Source organism: Cryptomeria japonica, chromosome 1, assembly GCF_030272615.1.
Source record: "Cryptomeria japonica chromosome 1, Sugi_1.0, whole genome shotgun sequence".
Taxonomy (NCBI): Eukaryota; Viridiplantae; Streptophyta; class Pinopsida; order Cupressales; family Cupressaceae; genus Cryptomeria; species Cryptomeria japonica.
Window position 1 is genome coordinate 66,069,344 of NC_081405.1, and position 27,546 is coordinate 66,096,889.

At 36.0% G+C, this 27,546-nt stretch overlaps 1 protein-coding gene across 1 annotated transcript in view; it reads left to right on the forward strand.

Annotated features, from left to right (window-relative positions):
* The first annotated feature begins 380 nt into the window (after nt 1–380).
* Nucleotides 381–27,546, forward strand: part of LOC131065282 (uncharacterized) — a 55,591-nt gene continuing 28,425 nt past the window's right edge. Inside the window, exons 1-2 of the mRNA XM_057999746.2 lie at nt 381–1,301; nt 1,353–1,632. Coding sequence (XP_057855729.2) covers nt 381–1,301; nt 1,353–1,632 — 1,201 coding nt within the window. The remainder of the gene's footprint in view (nt 1,302–1,352; nt 1,633–27,546) is intronic.

A 27,546-nucleotide genomic window follows, 5' to 3' on the forward strand; every position in this document is an offset into this window, starting at 1 on the left:
CGACAAGAAGGAATTGTTCAAATTTGGTACTTTAATTATCTATCTATACTTCTACTTCATGAATGAGATTATGGGAGTAGAAAAGGTTCAATAGGCTAGTGGCAGTGCAGATAAAAGAAACACTTTATGGTCTTGGAGATGCTATAGTCTGGATTAGAATTCTTTGGGGATACTTCAAAACCTTTCAAAGCGTGATGCAAAGAAGAGAAAGGATTCCTAAAGAGATAGTTGAGAATTATAAAGATACTATCTATTTTATGGTGCACACTGATCAATGTTTTATGGAATCTATTGAGCCAAGGACTTCATGGATAATGCCTATGGGGTATGAAGTCAAGGGGCATTTACTTGAGGCACACTCTCAAAATTTATTGATAAAAATGGTCGACAAGTCCGAGGAGAGGTTCGACACATATAAGGAAAAAAGCTTAGACTTGCATTGTAAGTTCAAGAAGCCTGAGATACAAAGAAAAGTCAGAAAAGAGGTTGAGCAGCTTGTCGAGAATATGGGAATCACCAAGGAGGTAGTCCGAAGAGAAAGAGAAAAGAACATTCTAAAAGAAGAAGACATGGTTAGGCCAAAGAAGGCCAAACCAGAAGCCTCTGTTCCCAAGCCTAAGCAGTCAAAGGGTTCTGCTCCCTCATCCAATGGTCAGAAACTTGTCAATTCACCCAAGCCCCAAGCTAAATCATCCAGTGAAGTGAAGAGGAAACAAGGACAAGCTAGAGTTCTTATTTCTAATGATGAAGAGGAAATAGAGTCAGATGATGCGGTGAAAGAAAAAAAGAAGATTGTCAAAGCAGCTAAAGTTGTCAAAGGCAAATCATCCAGTAAAGAGCAGTCCCACAAGAAGACCCAGTCATATGAGATTGTTATGACTATAAGAAAGGTTAAGGAAACCATTGTCAAGGAAGGTAACCTAAAACCTATTTCCAAATATTATGAGTTATTGGATGATGTTGGGAAGAGATCTATAAAGAAGACAACTATTGAATACTTGAATAAATATAATAGGCCTCTTATTGAAATAATGTCAGAAATTCGTTGGAGCTTATATGACATTATGGACATGAGGAAAGAAACTGCTAGGATAGAGGAAGAGAGAATAAGAGAATATATATTAGTTCAACTTTGTCCTATGATAGAAAAAGCAAAAATTGACAGGATTCTTGAAGAAAATGAGAAAAAATTCAGAAGCAAGAAGAGAGTGAATAAGATAATGATTGGTAGAAATGAAGGAGTTGGAAGAGAAACTAAACAAATTTTAAGAGCAATTTTGTCAAATAATAACTATGAGATGGTTCCGAAGAAATCATAAGAAGATGTTGAGAAGTTCGTTCTGAAAGGTCAGGATAAACCAATTCTAGAAGAAGATGAAGATGAAGGAGATAAGATTAATGTTGATGTTGGTGATGTAGATAAGGTTGATTCAGAGGAGTCTGAAGTTAAGGTTGCTACTGAGGCAAGAGACACTGAGGATCCAATAAAGGGGAAGGAGATCTATGTAGAGGATCCAGAATTTTCTCAAGGCCCCATTAGCCTAGCTTCTTTGTCCCCTATTAAGGTTCTCAAATTAGTTGTGCTTTCTCAAGCTAAAGCCAGTGAAGACGGAGAAAAATATTGCACAAATAGTGAGTTGGTCATTTTGACATCAGGTGTATTGGAGAAACTCATGCCTTCATTTTAGAAGGACTTATCAGACACTCCATCTGGTAATCTAAAAAGCTTCATCAACTCTGTGGACAACCACTTTCAATCATTTGGAAAACCTACTAAAGAGAAGGTCTACAATGAATTCCATGCCAAAAGGTTCTAGACACTGTAAAACATGATCGTGGATGATAGAATCACTTTGGATGATGGCATAAAAAGTGTTTAGAAAGCATTGTCTGAGTAAGAAAATATCTATAAGTCATTTTTGAAGCTATCCAATATTACTCGGGATATCGAGAGAAAGATTAAAGAGAATGTGGATCAGCTTGATCAGTTATCTCAGTCATTTGATCCCCTGTTAGTCTCCTTGAGTGGTCATGAAGCACAAGTAGTATCTTTTCTTGAGAATATTAGGAGTTTTAATTGTGAAAAGCTAAAGATAGTTGATAAATTTTGTGAACTCGGGAGCCTTATTACTCCTCAGATGGATATTATGCTTAGCGGATTGGAAGATACTCAAGCTACCATAAACTCCTTTGAGCCATCACATGTTAGATTAGTAGAGGAACTTGCATACTTTATGAGCGGGCTCATGACTATTATGGAGAGTCTGTTGGCATTTTGAGTTGCCATTTTGCATAGAGATTGCATTAATGATATGTTGTCATTGACGTCAATTGAACCGGTAATGGTATTCATGTTATTGCTGATATTGTTGTTTTTGATATTGGCTAGTAACCGGTAAGAAAAGCTTTGTGGAAGATGTTGTAAAATGGTATGTAAGGTTTGTAAGTTGAACCAGTAAACTGGTGTAAAGGGTTAAACCTTTCTATACAATATAACCGGTAAACCCTATCAGGTGTTAAACCCTAACCGATCAAGTTTGTTGGTTTATTAACTGATGAGCAGTAATGATGGAGACACGTGTGATCATTGTATGAGGATAAGTCCAAATTTTTTGGCATGTTTGTTTTGTCTAGGGAAAGAGCAAAGTGGATTGCATCTAATGCACATCGCATGATGAGTTACAAAGTTCGATGAAGCAGTGATCATGGAGCGGTTGGAATTTTCTTGAAGAATGTGAAGAGATTGTCATGATTTCTAATGGTCAAGATTGTACCGACTTGTTTGTAATATCAATGATGAGAATTAGGTTTTTGTTGTGTTACCGACCTAATTGATTTGTATTTAAGATCGATGAAGTTTTTTGTAAAGGTTGTTGGACAGACTAATAGAAACCTATTGAGTGTGTAGTTGCCTAACTAGTAAATCGATCTATACTCTGAGTAAAGGAAGATTGAAGCTTAGAAGAATCTGATCAAGAAAATGTAGTGCTACTCAGACAGATCAAGAAAACCTGTTGTTTTCTAACAATTACAACAAAAGTGAAATCCCTTAACCGGGTAAGCTCTAACAAGCTTGGTTACTCATTAAATCCTCTAATAAGGTGGTCCATTAGCTTGGATTCTTAAATCCTCCAGTGAGGTTACTCCTAACAGGGTATTGTGCTTTGCATCAAGGCATATTTGTAAATCCCTTAACCAGGTGATTCCTAACTAGAATTAGTTTTTAATAGGACTTATTGTAAAGCTTTAATAGGCTTGGCTCCTAACAAGGAAAACTTCAGAAGAGTCTAGATAGCTATCCTTGTGAGTCTCATCTCACCATGGTTTTTACCTATTTGGGTTTTCCACGTATAAACATTTGTGTCAAGTGGTGAATGTTTTTTGTGGTTATGATCTTATTTGTTGATTTGGTTAACTTCTGATAAGGCATAATAACTAGAAGCATTGAGAGATGAGTATGTTGAGTTATGATTAAGGATTGTTGATGTGTACAAGATTAAAGTTGTTTACTATTAGGTTGTCATAACAGTTAAACTGGTTGATGTCAAGTATTCTTATGAATATTGATCTTGACTGAGATATGTTTACTTTGTGTGATTGAATTTAGTTTGGGAACTTTGCATCATCTTTTTAATATACTGATTCACCCTCTTAGTATTCTACTGGATACTTATTCTTTCATCATACCATCAGAGTCTCAAGAAAAGTTGGGACAATCACCTAAATTCCTTGAAGAATTCTTATGTTGACATCTTCATTTTTTTGTGAGTATAAAAGGATTGTGTGTACATAGCATATTTGGTTTCTAGTTTCCGGCACTCTACCTTTGCCATTGATGTCAAAGGGGGAGAGTAGATGAGTGAAAAATGTTTATCTTAGGGGGGTTTTTGACTTTTTGGAATCCGATAGAGAAATATTTGGTTGCAGTGTGTATATTTTGGTCTTGGTTCGACACTCAGTCATTTTTCACTAAGTGTTGCCATCATTGCCAAAGGGGGAGATTATTGGCAAGGGACATTGGAGCTATGTTATTATGTTGTCATTGATGGCAACTCATATTAGTTCTAATATCCACACTTCATGTTTTCATCATTTCGGCAGATTGAGTGAAGATTGTTTGAGTTCTATGAGGTCTGGTTACCAGAGTAGGATATCCAGTAGTGAACACTTTTGGTCACCGAATTATATTGGTCGTATATTTTGCTATGCAAAATTTGGAGAAGGCTTGTGCTCAGGTAATATGCCTAATTCTTAGATTGTAGCCTCCGATGATGAGTTTCATGCTAGTTAGAAGATCTTGTAATCATGTGTTTGGTATAAACAGTGTATAACAGTCGTAGTGTGTGGTGATTCACTTTTGTAGATCTTGCAACTTGATTTTGGCAATTGTTTGCATATTTGAGGTTGATGAGCTGTCATGTGGGAAGCGTGTGGACATTTTTTTTGTGTCCTCATATGCTTTAAAGGGGGATTTGAGCTGACTCATTTACACATTTTATCTTTTATGGTGCATTATTGAAGCCGACATAAAATGGTTCTTAATTTGTGATGTGGATATATAGGATTGACTGTAATGGGTATTTTTATCTATGGTGGTATTGTGAAATGTTTTTATTAAATTTTTTGCACAATTCCTCATGCGTAGGTGTTAGAATTGTGCTTCAGATTGAAGCAGAATATCATAATAGAGCAGTGTTGCATAATTAAGTGAGATTCAGTATTTTGTGCTTAACAAGAAATATTCATAGGTATTTTTTGATTCTACTTCATAGTTCAAACTTCATTGTAATCTCTTACAAACATTTTGTAAGGTAGTGAGCCTTTCGAGGTTGTATCCCTTATTTGTAATCTGAGCAATGAGCTCTAGCCAGTGTGCTTGAATGCATGTGCATTGGCATTTTTAATATTTTTAGACTTCTAACAGAGTATACTAATATTGTGGGTTTGAATCCCATTGTTGTTTTTCCCTTAGTTTGGTTTCCACGTAAAAATCTTGGTGTTATGGTGTTGTTGTTCCTAGCTTTGTATTTCTGCATTTTATTTTTCTTAATTTCTACATTAAGTGGTTTTTAGATCTGGATAACTAAGTTGAAATTGCAGAACACTGATTCCCTCCCCCCTCTCACTGTTTCTTGGATCCTTGATTCCAAAAGCAGTAGTTTCCTTAAGAAAATATTTCAAAACATCAAGATTAAAAAATTTGTGAAAGGCACAAATGCATTGAATGAGATGTTAAGTTGTCAAAAAAGTCACACGGATTAGTTAGGTTTAGGATTTGAAAAAGGAAAAAGCTTTTGTGTTCAAGATGAGTCTAAACATGAAATAGTTTTTTTCAACAACAGATGGAAAGAGTTTCAATTTTAGACAGGCTCCAAGAAAGAAGATAGACCTGAATTATCATTCTACTACACCTGAAATAGAAAACAACCATACTGATAGAAGACAACACAAAGGCACCAACAGAATTGGAAAAAGAAACAACTGGTTCACAAGGTCTTCATCTACCAGAAAACACTATTCAATGAGGTATAACTATGTTCAGTTTGATGGTTATTTCTATGTTTGTCATAAATATGGTCATAGAGCTAGAGATTGTAGGTTGTCAAATCAAAACTACAATATTGTTTGCCATAACCACAATAAGATTGGGTACATGAAAAGAGACTATTGGAATTTTGATGGTTTATCAAAAAGTTATTATCCTGCTGGTCATCATGTTATATGTTTTAAATATAATGATATTAGACATAAAGTACAACAGTGCAAGTATAACAAAAGAACATGTACTTTGAATAAGAAAAGGAAGGCTTCTATGAAGATTTGGAAAAAGAAAGAGCCCTTGAAGATATGGAGAAGAAAATAAAGTCAAGAAGAAGAAAAAACTAATCTTGTGCATATCACTCAAGAGACATCACACAATGCTTGAAAGATCAACATGTGGTTTGGGGGAGCAGGTTAGCATTTTACCCTTTAGTCCCTAGAGAAAACAAGGAAGTTGAGAAAGACTATGCATAATTGATGGTCTTATGTGATGTTCCAATCGGTATCTTCATTCCACATTTGATAATACACTGTTGCTTAGCTCTCATTGATGCTCAGACAAAAGACAAGTTACCTTTGTAGTCTATCAAGAGGAGTCATTAAGTAACCAAACATGACTTGAATAAGATCAACTTTGAAAACTCTAGAAGTTATTCAAACAGGAGAAGACAAGAGAAATACCATGAAAGATAGTGATGCTTGTATGAGAGAGTTTCATGAGCTACAAGAATAATAGGCAATGGTCAAGTGTATTTGGTTGATTGACATATCAGTTTCTCCATGTACTTGTGTTTAGTAACCATGCTTATTTTGATTGGCTCTACTTGGCACACACTTACTCATCTCAGTTATTGTCCCTTCTTGACCTGTTCATCGATGTATAGAAGATTTGTCTTTGCTAGTCATTTAATAGTTTAGTGCTATGACTCAGGGGGAGGTTTTATGTTTAAACCACATCTCGGGCATATGATATTATGAATGGTTATTCTGTGTATTAGTATATATGATGACATTGCATAATGATTTCTCCATACACTTGGTTAATAATTATGTATATGAACAGTTGTTGAAACATAGGCAGTGATATACTTTGGTTCTTAAAGTTGCTTAAATTCGGAAGGCTTCTTTGTTCACCAGTCAGTTGTTTCTCTTTATGATGTACAATAGGGTCATATTCTCTGATGACTAGTGAATCACATATTGTCACGATTTTTATATGATGCAACATACAATAGTTGTCCTTCTTGAGTCTATCAAGGTTATTATCATATAACAGGGTTACATTTTTTTTATTATGTATTACAAGGTTTCTTGATAGATAAGACTTTATATATTGGCTGCTATTTTGACTAAGCCATTAACAAAAGCAACTTTTAAGTTCTTGAGAGATAGAGTCTACTCAGTCAGTTCAATTTTGTGGTGATTTTGATGGCATTTGATAATAATGCTTGATGATTTGATGTTCAGTGATTTTATTGAACTTTTATTGGTGACGGTGATTATAACTTTGGATAGGAATTCTCACTCACAGTAATACTATCAACCAAATATCACTTCATATGGTATTTTCTAAAATGATCTTTACATGCTTATATAATACATGTTTGATTTTTTTGTGGAAATATGCACTTGTCATATTATTGTTATCAGTTTTTGTTGACTATAAGGTCTTGATATATTATCCACCTTTGTATACATAAGAATTGATAACCTATCAATCTTGCATTGATATATTATCAATATCTTATTAATACAAGAAATATAGTATATTTGTGATCTATGACTATTCCTAATGAGTTAATATGACTTATTGCAAGGAAAGGTTTTGACAATGTTTTACAATTGATAGATATAGTTTTACATGCTTATCATGCTAGCTGCAACCAAGAACAAAAACTGAGAAGGGGGGGGGGATGAATCAGTTTTCACCAGATTAAACAATTTTAAAAAATAACAATAAAACCACAACACATAACACCAAGATTTTGACATGGAATACCCAGCTAAGGGAAAAGCCGCGATGGGAACCTACCCATAATAAGATGATACTCTGCAGTAGTATGTGTAAATATTACAATGGAGAATGCACATACATTCAGGAACATTACCTGGAACTTACTACTCAAAATAAGAAGACCCAGAAAACTACAACCCTTAGGGAAGGCTCACTACCTTACAATAATATTCAGACTACAATCTAGATTACATGAACTACAAGTATAACATCTCCTTATGCCTGATGATAGTTCCAGTTAAGCACATTTGTCTACCCTACAGCAATCTCTGCTCAATACACCACACTACAAGATAAATTTTCTTATGCATCACATACACCACTCTCTAATAATGTAGACATAACCCAATTAACTAAATTACATGACTATACCACCTATTTATGCAAATCATCAACCTTGACTACAAGGTCGACTAAACCCTCAACTCTCAATTACAAAATTACATCATACAATACATATGTGAACCACCAGACCAATATAATGATATACATGACATTACATGGACCTAAACCAAATTGCCAAACATGCATCACCACCAGGAATCTTGCAAAGATCAATCACAACACGCTACACCATCAAGAATATCGCATAACACAAAGAAAATTATGAGATCATCAAAATCACCAAGAATGCGCACAAGAATCAATGCAGACCACCAAGACAAATAGGATATGATCAAGAAATACCAACAAGAACATTAGAACCATCTACAATAGTTGTACCAACACCACTTATGCAAATCTTCATTGAGCAACATGTTAACTCTCAAGAACACCCAACAACAACAATTCGGACTAGAAAGATAACTTGCAGAGCACCAAATCACAAACCATCTAAACTGAAGATACACATGAACATTCAAAACATTCTCCCAAATCCATAGCCAAAGATATGATCATGCCAGAGCACACCAGAGAAAATACCAAACTTTGCCAACCACTGCATAGAAATACTGAACTACAAACCAGATCAAATAATATGATCAAGCAATCTCCTAGATCGCTGAAACCAATTATAAATAAAGTATTCCACCATCCCAAATAGATAAACCAACTATATCAGCTCAATGCAATCACCAGAACACCAAACTAATGAATAAATGATGAACAATTAGTACCAAACCGGTACTGAGAGGGGGGGTGAATCAGTACAGACAAAAACACTTTTCCTGAACTGGTTTGACTGCAAACACTACACTTTGACTGGCAAGCACTAACACTGGTCTAAACCAGATTACTACCGGTAAAACATAGTGAGAATGTGAAAGACATAAACCGGTAACCCTTAGCTTTCCATACACTCTAATACCTCATTTCCACTTCACCCTTATGCTTAAACAAGTAATCTATCATCAAAAATATAATGACTGCTAGTTCAACATATTTTACCAGTTTGACATAAAACATTAAACCATCACATGAAAGGCATCACACATAACACAATTATTTTTCATGTGGAAACCCAACTAGGAAAAACCATAGTGGGGATGAATACCCACAAGCTATTCTTGAACTCTTTTGAAGTCTACTCTGTTAGGAGCCTAGTCTGGTTATAGAATTTTACAATAGGTTCTGCTAGGAACCGATCCTGCTAGGGATCACCTGGTTAAGGGATGGCTAAATACCCCGTTAAAGGTTAGAACCCTGTTAAAGGTTAGCTCACAAGAGGATTTGAAGAACTCATTGAATTGATTCACCCTATTAAAGCTACCCGGTTAAGGTATTTTCCAACTGCTAAAATGGTTAGAAGTCAACAGGTAATATACTGATCTGATAACAACACTCAATGCCAAGGCAAATCCACTTTAGCTCCTTTTCTTCTGCAATCACACTTTGTAGGTATCACACACTTCTTTGGTCTGGCAAGAATCATGTATCACTCACTGGGACACACACATAACATTTGCCAACTGTTGGCATATGCACACTCCAATGAGATATTGTAGGTGATTGAAGGTTTTGTCCTTGATGGCAACCATACAATCCTATGACACCGGCAAGATCAGACTCTACACTAGCACTCACATCACTGGCACCAATAGTGAAAGGAAGCATATTGGCACAGAGGCTGACATGATTTTTATTGTTTATATATTTTGTTTATTATTGTAAAATCTTTGTAAGCAGACTTGGCAAGTTGTAAAATGACTCTTATATAAGAGAGATCATTGTAGAACATTTTGATATAGAAGGAGATTATATTTTAGGCGAAATAAGGCAGACCTATAATGCAAATTATAGGTTAAGGGTTTATGTAAGAAGCAAAGCAGAAACCAGTACTGGATCTAGCATTATAGATGCTATCTTGAAGTAGTACAAGACACTAGATTTATATAATCCATTTTTGTAAGTCAATGAGACTTCCTATTTTGTATTTGAGCAGTGAGCTCTAGGCAGTTGGCCTTCCTGCATGTGCAGGCCCCTCTTGTAGCAGTAATATTCTCTTATTGGCCAGTAAGTGAATATTGTGGGTCACAAATCCCATCGAGGTTTTTCCCACATTGGGTTTCCTCGTTAAATCCTTGTGTTATGGTGTGTTTTTCATGTGGTTGTTTTTATCTCTATTTATTGCATTACTTTCGTCTTACTGGTACACAGTATTAATATGCTCTACATGTTTTAAGTTAAGAAAATTCTATAACCGGTTAGATACTGATTCACCCCTGCCTCTCAGTATCTGTGGGAATCCTAACAATTGGTATCAGATCCTGGTTCTCTATTTTTAGAAGCCTAACAGCTTGAGGAAGATCTTGACACTAGTAGAGATGGAAAATCTGATGAAGCAACTAGAAGGAGCTCTCTCAAACTATGATGCAGAAAAATTGAAAAATATCAAACTTGAAGATGATCTAAAGGCTGCTCAAGATATCATTCAAGCACTTCAAGAGAATCTTACTATTTCAAGAAACAAGAGAAGAGAACTTTGTGAAAAGATGCAAAATGAGAATGATGAAAAAGAAACTCTTAATGATATGATAGAAAGAAAAATGAAGAAGATTTGACCAGAAGACTAAGTGATGCTACAAATGAGAACACAAGACTTAGCTATGAAAATGATTTGTTGAAGATAGATCTGATGCACACTCAGAATTACTCAAATGAATTGATGAGGCAAAAAGAAGTCTTAGAAAGAGAACTAGATACTGCAAATCAACATAAAGAAAAAATCACGAAAAGCTCAGAGGAACTTGGTAACTTGCTGAAGAATCATAAACCTAAAGGTGACACTTCTGGAATTGACTTTGAAGTTGGTGAAAGCTCCAGTACTGCAAACACATAGGATCATAGTAAACTGGTAAGACAACCTACTGCTTATAAATTCAATGACAAATGCTTTAACTATAATAAGTATGGTCATAGAGAAAATGAATGTAGATCTAGAAACTATCAGAATACCAATTCACCCACCGGTCAATGTTCAAAATGCAATAAAGTTGGTCATAACTTTGAGAATTGCAAAATGAATGTGAGATGTTATGTTTGTGGAAGATTTGGACACTTATCTAATCAATGCAAAACAAAAACTGGCATAGGTTATGGAAAGGCTATTTAGAAAAATAATGTGACTTGTTATGCATGTAACAAAATTGGGCATATTGCTAAATTCTGTAGAAGCAAGTCCTCACCGATAGACAACAAAGGTCCTAGTTTGAAAGGTAAAGAAAAAGTTGAAGAGGTTAAGCAAGAATTCCCAAAACAATGGATCAGGAAATCAGAACTGAATGTGGATAGGAATACTCCTCCACCGGAAGAACCAAGCAACAATCCACCAGTAGGACAGAGTAGCACTCCACTGGCAAAAGTCTCTTCATCAAATTGAATAAATTTCTTTGAGGGTTTGCCAATCAATGAGACATATGCTATTATTCCCTCGGTTGATGGTAAGAAGATTGAAATTACTTCTATACCAGCAGATATGTTAAGTAATTACTTAACCGACGAGCATTAAATGTGGTAGCTGGTAGATTGACATTATAAATTAATGTTTTTGGCTCCATTTCACTTCACCGAGCATTCAAACATTCGAAGAGCACGAAATTTCCAGAGCTAAGGCATTTCAAGCAAAGAGGCAAAGCATTTCAGCGATCAACCCTTCCAAAGGTAGAAAAAGGTATTTATAATCATGGCATCCTCTTCTATACCTGAATTCATAACAAACCCTACTGTGATGCCCTAGGCCTGTATTTCAGCTAGTTCCCGAGATAGCTAAAAAGGATGACAATGTAGGTGCTTTTTCCTAAATTCCCAAAGGAGTTGTTTATGCAGAAGACCCTAGAATTTATATCCATTGCCATATAGAAGAATTAGGATATGAATAAATAAAGAACATGCACAAATCTGTTATCTATGATGATTCTGGTAAAGTAAAACCTAAACACCAAATTATTGAAACCCTAGGATTCATAGAAATCCTCTGCATTTTGGAATTCCCCAAGGAAGTGATAAGGATAGTATTGAGTAGGGTACATGGTGAATTTTTCTGGCTAGATTCAATTCATAAAATTACCAAGGAAGCTATGAAAGCTGTAACAGGGTTACCTTCCACTTGTAGCAGACCAGACAAAACAAAGAAGGTCTCAAATGACCTGGTAATGAACCTAAATGGTGCAACATCCGACAGAAGGTCTCTAAGGGTTAATGATGTGACTGATATAAATGTGAAATTTGTTAGCATGATTTTAGGTTACAAAGCAACACATGCAAACCAACTTAACTCAGTTCCCAGTTTATGCATAAAAAGTTCACATGATATGGTAAAAGAAAATGTGAAAATTGATGTATGTGAATGGCTAAAGGATGAATTGATTGACAACTTAGGGAAAATCAAGAAGGATAAGAAAGGAGCTTTTAGATTTGGTAATTTACTTGTATGCTTAATGCTTCACATAACCAAATAGGTGCCTGGTATAGGTATCAAGAACCTTGGATTTGACATATCGGTAGGTAAACAATTATCAGAATTATTCAACAACATGGGTGAAAACAAGGAAAATAATATCAATGAGTATTTTCAAGCACTAAAGGCCAGAATGAACAAAAGAATCAAACTGTCACAGGAAATTGTTAACAAATATAAGGATGATATGTGTTTTTTGATTAAAAAGGATGAGATTTGGATGGAAGCAGTTGTCCCAAGAACAATTTGGGTTACTAAGATGGGTTATGAGACTGATGACCACATCATTGAAACATATGCTAAAGCACTTCTGGAAGCACCAAATGAACCTAAGGAAGAAATATTTGGTAGTGCTGAGACCATTGAAAGCCAAATTCAATCTAGGAAGAGAGTAAAGAAAGTAGAAGCAACAGTGAGGAGAGGTTCAAGGTAGGCTAAGACTATAAAAGAAGATGTACTGAAACAAACCGATATCACTGAAGATGAGTTACAGGCATAACAACCAAAAACTCACCTTTCACCAATAGAAACTTCTTCAGAGAGTGACATGCTAGCTGAATTTAAAAGAGTTGTAAGGAAAAGACAACCTTCACTGGTATCCACACCCTCACCTAGAAGAACTAGACAAAAACAATAGGCAGTGAGGTCTCCGGTAAAGAAGACAACCCCAAAGAAAAAGCTAACACCTAAGAAGAAAAGGACTCAACAGAATATTTCTCTGTTTGACAAACTATTGGATGAAATCACAGAAGAAGGAAAACTCAAGAACATAGAAAAACTATATGATACGCTATCAGTAGATGAGAAAGAGCAAGTTGAAAATAGTGTCATTTTACACCTGGATATCTATAAGAAGTTTTTGATGGAATTTGTAGATGAACTACCAGATGAATTATTCAAGAGACTAGAAGCAAGAAGACAATCTATTGTAGAACTTGACAAGAAAATCAAAATTGAAAAATTACTTGCTGTCTACCCAGTCAACTCTCCAAAAGAAATAGATAATCTAATTGTAAAAGCTAACCAGTCAGTATTCTCTACTACACACCGGCATATTGCACTAATGGCAGGAAGAGTAAAAGAGGTAACCGAAGAAATAGAAAATGGATGGGATATATTCCTTATGGAGAAGGAAAAGTAGGAAGAGTATAGGAACCCCAAGCGTATCAAAGTCTATCAAAAGGACAAAGACAAGGGTAAAGGAAAGGTTGGTGGACCTCCCAGTATCAAAGTAAAAGATAACTTATCCCCACCGCCTCTGATTACTACACTGGTAACAACAACAGAAGACCAACCGGCAGATGACAATATGAATGTATCACAAAAGGATACTAATCCTAAACCTGAGGTACTATACACAGTGGATGTTGATACTCAAAAGGTCAACATTGTGATAGACAAGGACACAACTAGTAAGACTGACATGGCTAGTGAGCCACCAACAGCTGACAAAATTGATAACACTGAAGGAAAAGTGAAAGATGATAGCACAGGGAAACAACCACAGACTGGAACAGATCAACAAATAGAGAGACAAGCAGAGAAATAGGCTCTAGAATAGGAATAGGTTCATGTGGAAATAGTGCCACCAGCAATAGGAGAGAAACAAAAACCCTTGCTTAAGGAAATGGAAACATAGACTGACCTACCAGAGGTCACTACAAGAATGGTTACTTCCTCCACCAATGGAATTCAGAATGTTGGTTCATCCTCAGCAAATTACAAATCAACCAATGTAACTGAAGTTCTTTTAGATTCCTTGAAGAAAATAACTGATTGTAGTTCACAAGCTTATAAAGCTATAGATGACACAATCCCAATTTTGAGGATGATAGCTCCTAAATGCAACATAGATAATAAGGATTCCTTGACTCAGCTCAACACTTTTTCAAAGTATATTACTGGCAACAAAGTGACTATTGAACAGATAAAGGAATAGGCATTCAAAGATAGGTTGGAAATTGAAAAATAGAAATTATTTGAGGATCAAATAAAGAAGTGTTCTAGGGAATTTGACACACTTCTACCATAACTCTGTAACATAATGAAGGAATGCAGAACTCTATACAAAGATACTTGCAAGACAAACTTTTTGATAGTGGACATAGATAAGAAGATGAGCAAAGTACAAGAAGAAATTAATAAACTTGCTGACAATTTTGTTAATTAACCTAATACATTATCAGTTTTTTAGAAAAAGATAACAAGCTTTGAGGAGGAGTTACTGAAGCTAGAGAGAGTAAAGGAAAGAATAATAAACAAGGCTAAAAATCTGAGACTAAGACTAAGGCCAAGAGTAGACTATCTAGCACCTTGAGGAAGGAAATATTTGAGGCATTAGTTTAAGGACAGAAAACACCGGCAGAGCATATGCAGCAACTCACCGGTACACTTGAAAGAATAGAGGCAGCAATAAAAGACAGTAAGAAATTTATGGAAAGCATAAATTTGGTTTTGGCGGATCTCTTTCAAATTGTAACCACCCAATTACTAGGTTGAGGCATAAAACTACAACTCTATTGACACCTTGACAACCTTTATCATTAATGCCAAAGGGGGAGTAGTAGTATGAGAAAATAATCAGAAAAAGACTTATCTGCTCAGAGGGAGCTCACATATTTTTGGTAATATTTTTGGTACACAATTTTTGGATTACAAGTTTTGGAATTTTCTCATGAGTGTTGCCATCAATGCCAAAGGGGGAGATTGTTGGCATATGCACACTCCAATGAGACATTGTAGGTGATTGAAGGTTTCGTCATTGATGGTAACCTTACAATCCTATGACACTGGCAAGGCATTCCACCGGCACTAGCAAGATCAAACTCTACACCGACACTCACATCATCGACACTGGCAGTGAAAGGAAGCATACCGACACAAAGGCCGACACAATTTTTATTGTTTATATATTTTGTTTATTATTGTAAAATCTTTGTAAGCCGACTTGGCAAGTTGTAAAATGACTCTTATATAAGAGAGATCATTGTAGAACATTTTGATATAGAAGGAGATTATATTTTAGGCAAAATAAGGCAGACCTATTATGCGAATTATAGGTTGAGGGTTTATGTAAGAAGTAGAGCAGAAACCGGTACTAGATCTAGCATTATAGATGCTATCTTGAAGCAGTACAAGACACTGGATTTATATAATCCATTTTTGTAAGTCAGTAAGACTTCCTATTTTGTATTTGAGTAGTGAGCTCTAGGCAGTTGGCCTTCCTGCATGTGCATGCCCCTCTTGTAGCAGTAATATTCTCTTATTGGCTAGTAAGTGAATATTGTCGGTCACAAATCCCGCCGAGGTTTTTCCCACACCGGGTTTCCTCGTTAAATCCTTGTGCTATGTGTTAGGTCCCGGAGACAACTCAGAGGGGGGGATGAATCAGTTGTCTAATAAATTCAAACAAAAAACAACTCAACCAACTTAATGCTTAATACCGGTAAACTAGTTAAGTATGTCGGTAGACAATGTTAATAGTTAATTGCTATACCGGTAAAGATTAATGCATGAAACATAAGCACAAAGTCATCCACAACACATAACACCAATATTTGCACGTGGAAACCCTATAAGGGAAAAAACCACGGTGGGAAACCTTACCCACAATCAAATGATACTACTGCAGATAGTAAGTGTACATAAATGGGGTCTGCACATGCATAAAGGCCAACAACCTAGAGCTCACTGCTCAATCACAAAATAGGAGTCACACTGACTACAGTTGGATGGTTAAATCCAATAAGAATGTACTCTACAAAATAACATCTTCATATGTTGGATTCAGTACCGATGTAATGCTGATATGCTTCCACAAAAACCTAGCTTCACCTTCAAATGATGTCTTCGTGTATAGCTCTGCTTAATCTCGCATACACCTTCACTTAATTCTTTTTTGCATTCCACATTCGATCTTACATTTATGCCATAACCTAAGACCAATTTTAGTAGGTCAGCTTTACAAGATATTACAATAAAAACATTTTACAAACAATATGTTTCTTTCTCTGAGTACACAGCTCTCATCTCATCCAATGCAATAACCGATTAAACTTGTCAGCTTAATTCATTTACAACAATAATAAATCATCTCCATAGCATGCCATGCTGATTTGGAAAAGATAAACCTGCCAGTGTAACCCTAGGTAACCCTGGACCTATTTGTCGGTAAAAGAAAATATGCAAATATGATTATACCAATGATTAATTCTTCAAAACAAAGTGTCCACATGATGTCTTCGACATTACCAAGTGTTTTCCATATCATTCCAAGTGTCGGTGAACCATATACGAGTAACTGTGCAATAGTTACTTGCTTGTCGGTGAATGTTGCTAGATCTCCAGAGTGCTAGTGTTTTAGTAGGTGTTGACATCAATGCAAAAACCATACCAAAATACCAACAATCTCCCCCTTTGGCATTGATGGCAACACAAGATGGAAAAACCATCAAAGTGCCAAAACAAAAATGTTAAAAACCAAAAACCAACAATCTCTCCAGAATACAGAGAGTAATAGTCTCTTTCAAACAACAATCTCCCCCCCTGGGAGCAACATGTGTTATCCAAATTTCTCTTCAAAGATAATGTGTTTTTCCATAGATATCTCTCCCCCTTTGACATCAAATGCCAAAGTTATAATAATAAAACCAAGTTCATATACAAAATACCAATCAATTCAATATACCAACTACTCCCCCTGAGAAGTAGCTTCCTCATCAAAGACCAGAGTAAAAGATTTGTCTTTTAATTCTGCCGGTTGATGACAATCATCAACTGTCTAAGTCTCTACCGGTGGTGGTATGACTCCAAGATGATCTCTGAGATATTCAAAAGTCTCCTTAGGCAAAGGTTTTGTGAAAATATCTGCAAGCTATTCTTTAGTATTCACATAAACTAGTTTTATCTCTTTTTCTTCAACTTTTTCCCTTAGAAAATTCAGTTTGATAGATACATGTTTTGTTTTAGAATGTAATACTGGATTCTTAGATATATCAATTGTTGCAGTGTTATCACAATATATAATAATAGGTTCCTTGCATTTTACCTTTATGTCTTTCAACATTTGCTTAAGCCATAGTACCTATGTATAGTTAGTTGCTGCTACAAGATATTCTGATTCTGTTCTTGATAAAGATGTACAACTCTGTTTTTTACCTAACCAAGAAACTAATCTCTTTCCAAGAAAGAATGCTCTATCGGTGGTGCTTTTTCTATCATCCACATCTCCTACCCAATTTGCATCTGTGTATGCACATAGATCAAAATTTTCATCTCTAGGATACCATAATCCAAGATTTGTAGTGCCTTGTAAGTACCAAAAAATCCTTTTTACTGCTGATTCATGATTTTCTCTAGGATTACTTTGAAATCTAGAAACAATACATACTGCATTCATAATATCAGGCTTGGTTTGTGTCAAATACAGTAAACCTCCTATCATAGATTTGTATCTAGTTGGATTAATAGGTGTAGATTCATCCCTTTGAGATAATTTGTCATTTGTAGTCATAGGTGTGCTTACCGGTTTAGAGTTCTCCATCCCAAATTTCTTTAGTAACTCTTTCAAGTACTTGGATTGACTCAAAAATATACCTTTGTCAATCTATGAAATCTGCAATCCTAAAAAGAATTTTATTTCTCCAATCATAGACATTTCAAATTCTTGCTTCATTTTAATAGAAAATTCTTTACATAATCCATCTTCTCCTCCAAATATTATATCATCAACAAATACTTCTATAATCTAGATATCATCATTAGTTATTTTGTAATATAAATTGTTGTCTGCATTTCCTTTAGCAAAACCAATCTTTAAAAGATACTTATCCAACCTTCCATACCAAGCTCTTGGGGCTTGTTTCAATCTATACAGAGCTTTTCTTAACTTGCAAACCATATCATTGTCATCGGTCAAAGAAAATCCACCAGGTTGTTCAATATAGACTTCCTCTTCAAGATCTCCATTCAAGAATGGACATTTAATATCCATTTGATAAACTTTGTAGTTCTTGTGAGCTGCAAAAGCCAAGAATAATCTGACTACCTTAATTCTAGCTACCGGTGCAAAGGTTTCATTGTAATCAACTCCTTCTTTCTTAGAATATCCCTTACACACTAGTCTTGCTTTATTTCTAACAACCTTACCATCTTCATTAAATTTGTTTCTAAATACCCATTTGGTTCCAATTACATTTTTATCTTTAGGTCGGGGAACTAATGTCCAACTATTATTTTTCTCAATTTGTTCTAATTAACAAATGCCTCATTAACAAATGATGGTTCAATTTGAGAAATAAGACATACCTCTTCATTTCCCAATCTTCCTCTTGTCATAACTCCTTTAAATTTGCTTCCAATTATCTGATTTTCAGAATGATTCAATTTTACATACCGGGGTGTCTTAGTTTGCTACTGTTCTTCAATTACTGTGGAATCCTCTGATGGTACCGGGGTAACTGGATCTTCATTTTGTACTGGTGGATTTAGTGTAGGTTCATTTGTCACAATTTAAGTTGTCGGTTCAAAGTCTATATACCTTGAAGTTCCTCTGAATTGTTCATCAATCTTTACATTTGTACTCTCAACAATTTTTTGCAATCTCTTATTAAAACATCTATATGCCTTTCTCTTAGATGAATAACCAAGAAATATTCCTTCATCACTTCTAAGATCAAATTTTCCAATATACTCGTCTCTTCTAATATAACATTTACTTCCAAAAATTTTGAAATACTTAAGAGTAGGAGTATTACCAAACCATAGTTCATGAGGGGTCTTACCAGTTTCACCTTTGATGTGAAATTTGTTGAATGTATAGATAGTTGTGCTGACTAATTCTCTCCAATATACATGTGGTATAATTGCTTTAGATAACATACTTCTTGCTGCATCCAAGATAGTTCTATTTTTCCTTTCAACAACTCCATTCTGTTGTGGTGTCTGAGGTGCTGATAGCTGTCTTCTGATTCCATTCACTTCACAGAATGTATTAAAGTCCTTAGATGTGAATTCTCCTCCTTGATTTGATCTTAAACATTTGATTTTCTTACCGGTTTCATTTTCAACCATTTCTTTGAATAGTTTGAACTTTCCATGTGCTTCTGATTTTTCTCTGAGAAAAGTAACCCAACACATTCTAGAATAATCATCAATAATTAGCATGAAATATCTATCACCTTGTAAGCTTTTAGTTCTAGCTGGACCACATAAATTAGTGTGAATCAAATCAAGAGAATTATTAGATTTTTCTGGAATACTTTTGAAATGAGCTCTAACTTGTTTTCCAAATCGACATTCCTTACATATTGTATTCTGAGGTTTCACAATTCTAGGTAGATCTCTAACTGCCTTAGAAGTACTAATCTTTACCATGCAATCAAAGTTTACATGACAGAGTCTCTTATGCCATAACCAACTTTCATCTATATGTGCAATCAAGCATGCCTTTTCACTCTTATTCAAATGAAAGATATTCACTCTAGTCTGATTACCGATTGCAATTTCTAAACCAGTTCTATTCATGATTTTGCATTTTCCATTTTTAAATTGTAACTGAAATCCTTTCTCAACTAATTGAGAAACACTTAAAAGATTATGCTTTAATCCTTCAACATAGTAGACATTGTCAGTGTTATGCTTACCATCAAGAGATATTGTACCCTTACCTTTGATTGAACAAGCTTTGTCATCTCCAAATCTTACTAAACCTCCATTGTATTCTTGAAAGTTTGAGAATTTACCTTGGTCTCCTATCATATGATGTGAGCATCCTGAGTCAATGATCCATTCATTCTTTACTTCAACTTTAGCTGCTAGGGCTTGTTCTACCAGTTGAGAAGTAGGTGCTAGTTGATCTTCTATTATAGAAACAAAAACCCATCCATTGTCTGCTAGATCCTCATCAGAATCATCAGTCACACCTTCATCAACAATGTAACAAGATTTGTCTTTGTTCTTCTTAAATCTGTATCTCTGATATTCAGGATTAGGCTTGTATGTTCTTCTAGCTTCTTCTCTTAGTCTAGCATGTCTATCAGGGCATCTAGAAGCCATATGACCAATCTTATTGTAGTTAAAACATTTAAAGGGTGCTTTACCTTCATACTTACTTCCAACTGGACCTTTAGGCATTTTCCTTGCAAATAGTGCTTCAAGTTCTTCAAGTTCTTCATTCTCCTTCCTAGTTTCTTCAAGTTCTCTTGCATAAAAGGCTTTCCAATCTAATTTGTCAAATGATGGAGCAGATGATGTTGATGCTTTAAAGGCCAAATCTATCTTTATAGTACAACAAGACCAAATTCCTCAATTTCAAAAGCTGAAAGTTTTCCAATCAATGTATCCCTAGTTACTGATGTATTAGGCATTGTTCTCAACTCATTTATAGTAGTAACCTTCATTTTATATGCCGGTGGCAAACCTCTTAAGATTTTTGAAACAATTTCATCCTCACTCAATGTTCCTCCGCAACGTTTAATACCCAAAACAATTTCATTTACTCTTTCCATAAAAAAAGAAATCCTTTCATCTTCTTCCATTTTCAAATGTTCATACCTAACATGGAAGCTTTCAAGTTTTGCAATCTTGACTATGGAATCTCCTTCATTCAGTGTTTCCAAATGATCCCAAATAGCTTTAGCAGTAGACCTATCTGATAATCCCATGATTTGTTGATTTGAAAAAGCGCTCAGAAGTGCTTCTCTTGCTTTGCAATCAGTCTCCTCATCTTTAGCTAAGGTAGTTGGAGCAGTCTGACCAGCTACAGAAGCAGTATAACAATTCTTTGTAACTTCCCAGATGTCTTTACCAATGCAATTCAGATGTGTCTCCATTCTGATCTTCCATATCCCATAGTTGGTTCCATCAAGTTTAGGATTGTCCTTCCTGAAATAATTAATAGTCATTGGATCTCCTCAAGTTGTTAAACTTCTGCAAAAGAGGACTAAGCTCTGATACCAATTGTTAGGTCCTGGAGACAACTGAGAGGGGGGGGGGGTGAATTGGTTGTCTAATAAATTCAAACCAAAAACAACTCAACCAACTTAATGCTTAATACCAGTAAACTAGTTAAGTATGCTGGTAGACAGTGTTAACAGTTAATTACTATACCAGTAAAGATTAATCCATGAAACATAAACACAAAGTCATCCACAACACATAACACTAATATTTGTACGTGGAAACCCTGTAAGGGGAAAAACCATGGTGGGAAACCTTACCCACAATTAGATGATACTACTGCAGATAGTAAGTGTACATAAATGGGGTCTGCACATGCAGAAAGGCCAACAACCTAGAGCTCACTGCTCAATCACAAAATGGGAGTCACACTAACTACAGTTGGATGGTTAAATCCAATAAGAATGTACTGTACAAAATAACATCTTCATATGTTAGATTCAGTACTGGTGTAATGCTGATATGCTTCCACAAAAACCTAGCTTCACCTTCAAATGATGTCTTCGTGTATAGCTTTGCTTAATCTCGCATATACCTTCACTTAATTCTTCTTTGCATTCGACATTCGATCTTACAAATAAGATCTTACATTTATACCATAACCTAAGACCAATTTTAGTAGGTCAGCTCTACAAGATATTACAATAAAAACATTTTACAAACAATATAATATCTATTGCAATAACTGATTAAACATGTCGGCTTAATGCATTTACAACAATAATAAATCATCTCCATAGCATGCCATGCTGATCTAGAAAAGATAAACCTATCGGTGTAACCCTAGGTAATCCTGGACCTATTTGCCGGTAAAAGAAAATATGTAAATATGTTTATACCAATGATTAATTCTTCAAAACAAAGTGTCTTCCATATCATTCCAAGTGTCGGTGATCATTATATCCTACTGGTGAACCATATACCAGTAACTGTGCAATAGTTACTTGCTTGCCGGTGAGTGTTGCTGGATCTCCAGAGTGCTAGTGTTTTAGTAGGTGTTGACATCGATGACAAAACCATACCAAAATACCAACATTATGGTGTGTTTTTCATGTGGTTGTTTTTATCTCTATTTATTGCATTACTTTCTGCTTACCGATATACAGTATTAATATACTCTACATGTTTTAAGTTAAGAAAATTCTATAACCGGTTAGATACTGATTCACCCCCCCCCTCTCAGTATCTGTGGGAATCCTAACACCAACAACTTCAAGATGAAAAAAATCATCGACCTTATAGAAAACAGATAGGTCGGTAGCATAAACCCTAAACCCTAAACATTTAGATTTTACAATCTAGTCGGTTCAATCCTGACCATTAATCACACTACATCAAATACAACAGTCTTGAACATATCTCAAGACATTCTCCAATGTCATTCTTTGCCACTTCAGGAAGCTGATAACTCATCACACGCTCTCCACCGTTTACAAAGACTTAGCACATTCCCGAGGTAGATAGGATCAATCTCCACGCAAGATCCTCAAGGAAATCCTTCATGCGCACAAGGCTGACATGGCAACACTTATCTGGTCTTCATTATGATGCTAACTCATCACAAGATGTCATTGGTTGAATTGCACAATCTTGGAATGCATCAACTGGAAACCCTGAAGCTAAGACTACCAACCGGTAGTCATGCCAAATGAAACCCCGATACAAAACTTCCATTTACCGGTTCACCTTGAACAAACATACCGCTTCACTTTTTCACAAATACCAATTTACATCATCATAGCGGTTCTCTTGCCAGTTTTCTTACTACAACATACCAGTTCATACTTCAGAATATTGACATCAATGACAACATACAACATCATTTCATCATGCTCTGCACATATGCCAACAATCTCCCCCTTTGGCATTGATGGCATTATACAAAGATATCTTTCTGCTTCTGCTTCACATCTTCTCCCCACTATGGTAGATATCTTTTCCGCTTCACATCTTCTCCCCCTTTGACAACAATGCCAAAGTGGAGGCATACACATCTATGTTCCACTATGTTGCTCCCCCTAAGGAGTAGCATCCTTCAACACACCAATCCTGAAAAAGATATGTCAATGTAAGATCTGACTCATGTGGAGCACACACCTTTAGTTCACCTCTTGAAGGGGCAGCACCCCTAATTCACCTCTCAAATAGGTAAATGTAGCCTTCGATAGAGGCTTGGTGAATATGTCTGCTAACTGCTCCTTACTAAAAACATGTTCCAGTACAACCTCTTTGTTCTGAACCTTCTCCCTCAAGAAATGATACTTGAGCTCGAAATGCTTGGTTCTAGCATGTAAAACCGGATTCTTGGAGATGTTAATTGCACTTGTGTTGTCACAAAATATACTTACCGATTCAAATAGAGGAACTTTGAAGCCATTTAATACATGCTTCATCCAAATTGTCTAGGTGTAGTTCATAAATGCTACAACATACTCTGCTTCTTACTCATCCATGAGACTAGTCTACCACCAAGAAATAATGCACCACCGGTTGTGCTCTTCTAGTCATCCACATTACCAACCCAATCAACATCTGTAAACACTTTCTAGTTGAAATCGGTACTATATGGATACCATAATCCATAGTCAATATATCCCTTCATACATCTCAAAATCCACTTGACTTCCACCAAGTGGGATTCTCTTGGGCTTTTCTGGAACCATTCAGTAATGCCCACTGCATGTGCAATGTCTGGTCTGCTATGTACTACATAGTGCAATTTACCAATCATTGATCGATATTCCTTCTAATTTACCAATGCTGAGTCATCCTCCTTTGATAGTTTACAACCGGTCACCATCGGTGTACCAACCGGCTTGATGTCTTCCATGCCAAAGTTCTTCAACACCTCTTTGACATACTTGGACTGAGTGATAAAGATTCCATCTTTCATTTGTTGAATCTGTAGTCCAATGAAGAACTTAATCTCCCCTATAAGTGACATCTCAAATTCCTTTTTCATCTCATCTGCAAAATCATGACTCATCTTGTCATCTCCTCCAAAAATTATGTCATCAACAAATACCTCACAGATTAGAATCTGATCTCCTTTTGACTTCAGATAGATATTGCTATCTTCACTTGTTCTCTCAAATCCAATCTTCACAAGATGGGAGTGCAAGCATTCATACCATGCTCTAGGTGCCTGCTTTAGTCCATACAAGGCTTTATGTAGCCTACACACCATGTCACCATCTTCTGATAGGGAAAACCCATCTGGTTGCTCTATATACACCTCCTCTTCTAGTATTCCATTTAGGAATGCAAATTTTACATCCATTTGGTATACTTTGAATCCCTTGAAGGATGCATATGCAAGAAGCATACGAACTCCTTTCAAACTGGCTACTAGAGAAATGGTTTCTCCATAGTATTCTCCTTCTTCTTGAGCATATCCTTTGCACACCAGTCTGGCTTTGTTTCTTACCACTATACCATCTTCATTCAGCTTATTTCTGAAAACCCATTTGGTGCCTATGACATTTTTATGCTCAGGTCTGGGTACTAAAGACCATGTACCATTCTTTTCTATCTGGTCAAGTTCCTCTTCCATTTCCTTGATCCATTCTTCATCTTTATGTGTCTCTTTGAATGTTTTAGGCTCAAATTTAGAGATCATGCAAGAGTTTTCTCAGACCTTTCTTCTTATAAGAATTCCTGCATCCTTATCTCCTATGATCTACTTTGGATTATGATTTAGCTTTACATACCTAGGAATGATCTTAGTCGTTTCCTCTTGCTTTACTTCTTCATTCTCATCTTCATCAGCATCAACATCTACCGGTGTAGGAGCACTGTTACTGGTGCTAGACTATTTTGCAATCGGTTCCCAGAAGGTTACTACCAGTTCCTCTCCTACTTGATCACTGTCGGTTTCCTCAGGCTTCTCAGAGGTTTCATCAACTCTAACATTGATACTTTCAACAATTCTCTACATCTTATTGTTGAAACACTTAAGAGCTTTACTCTTGGTGGAATATCTTAAGAATATTCCTTCATCACATTTTGCATGAAACTTGCTCTGATGTTCACTCCTCTTGATATAACATTTTCTACCAAACACTCTAAAGTAGCTTACCACAGAGGTTTTACCAATCCTATACTCATAAGGTGTTTTATCCTTACCCTTCTTGATGAGTACCCGGTTCATAGTGTAGACTGCAATGCTCAATGCTTCTCTCCAAAAAGTGTGAGAAACTTTTCTTTGGATCAGCATTGTTCTGGCTGCTTCAACTATAGTCTGGTTGTTTCTCTCTACTAGGCCATTCTATTGTGGAGTCTAGGGGCAGACAGTTGCCTCTTGATGTCATTCTCTTCACAGTACTTGTTGAATTCACCAGAAGTGAATTATCCTCCTTGATCAGTTCTAGGCACATAATCCTCTTACCGCTTTCTTTTTCAACCACTGCTCTGAAGGCTTTGAACTTTCCAAAGGCTTCAGACTTGTCCTTCAAGAATGTGACCCACATCATTCTTGAGCAATCATCAGTAAGAATCATAAAATGCGTATCTCCCTGGACACTCCTAGTTTTCATAGGATCACACAAATCAATATGCACAAGATCAAGTAAATTGTCTGCAATGAAAGATTTACCTTTGAAGGTTGAGGAAGATATTTTCCCCAGTTGACACTCTCTGCACAAAGGATTCTCTGGTTTGCTCAGCATAGGCAATCCTCTAACTACCTTGATCTTACTGGCCTTCACAATATTCTCAAATTTTACATGGCAGAGTCTCCTATGCCATATCCAGCTATCATCAAACTTAGCCATTAGACATGTACTGATGTTTGCATTTAGCTTAAATAGGTTACCTTTGGTCTACATACTGGTGGTCATCAGTTCACCACTCTTACCTTTTATTTTACACACTCCATCTTTGAATTCCATAGTGAGTCCATTATCATTCAGCTGAACAACACTCAAAAGGTTGTGTCTGAGACCTTCTACCCAATACACATTATCAGCACTGCTTTTTCCATTTAGAGAGATGGACCCTCTGCCTTTTACCATACATGGTGCATCATTACCAAATCAAACCACACCACCATCATACTCTTCCAGAGATAGAAACTTACTCTGGTCACCAGTCATATGGTGAGAACAACCACTGTCAATGATCCACTCATTGGAATTATCAAAGTAGGAGACAAGAGCCTTCTTGTCTGACACATCTTCCTTACCTACTACAAACACAATGTCTTCACTTTCTTCATCTTCTAATTCCTCATCAGTGACACCTTCATCAACTGCTACAAAATAGTTTCTCCTGTTTCATCCTTTGAACTTCTTGAACTTCTCTGGTTTGTCCTTGTTATCACCATTAGGACAATTTACAACGTGTCCTATCCTATTGCAAGAAAAGCATTTCAAAGGGAGCTTACCTCTGTATTTACCAGTTCCCTGAGGAAGTCTCTTGGCAAGAAGAGCTTCAAATTCCATCAGTATCTCCTCATCATCCATTTCTCTACTTTGTCTTGTTGTTCACCACTCGTACTAGCTTCTTTGCCCTTTGTAGATGGTGCAGTAGATGCTCTAAAGGCTGATTTAGACTTCTGAATACTTCCATCATAATTATTTAGCTCATAAGCTATCAACTTAGCAATGATGGAGTATAGGGGTACCTTTGTCTTGTCTATAGACCTCAACTCCTAAATAGAAGCAACCCTTATTGCATATACCGGTAATACGGATCTCAAGACTTTGCTAACGATAGTGGAATCATCTATTATACCACCTGGACTCTTGATGTCTCCAACAACAGTTTTGATTCTTATTCCATATTGTTGAATGGTCTCTCCTTCAACCATTGGCATGTCTTCAAACTTTCCCCTAAGGCTCACTTCCTTAGCTTGTTTCCATGCTCATCACCACCATAGATATTCTCAAGACCATCCCATACTTCTTTGGGATTGTCTTTATCCTAAACATCAATAAACTCAATGTCAAATAGACTGCTAATTAGGGCTTCCATGACTTGCCCATTCTCCTGAATCTCTCTCTTTTGATCATCGATGACAATACTAGTAGGGATAACATAAACATTCTCAACATAGCTCCGGTGTTGAGCACCCATGCTTTTGATGTATATCTTCATTCTATCCTTCCATATTTTAAAGTTGTCTCCGTTGAACTTT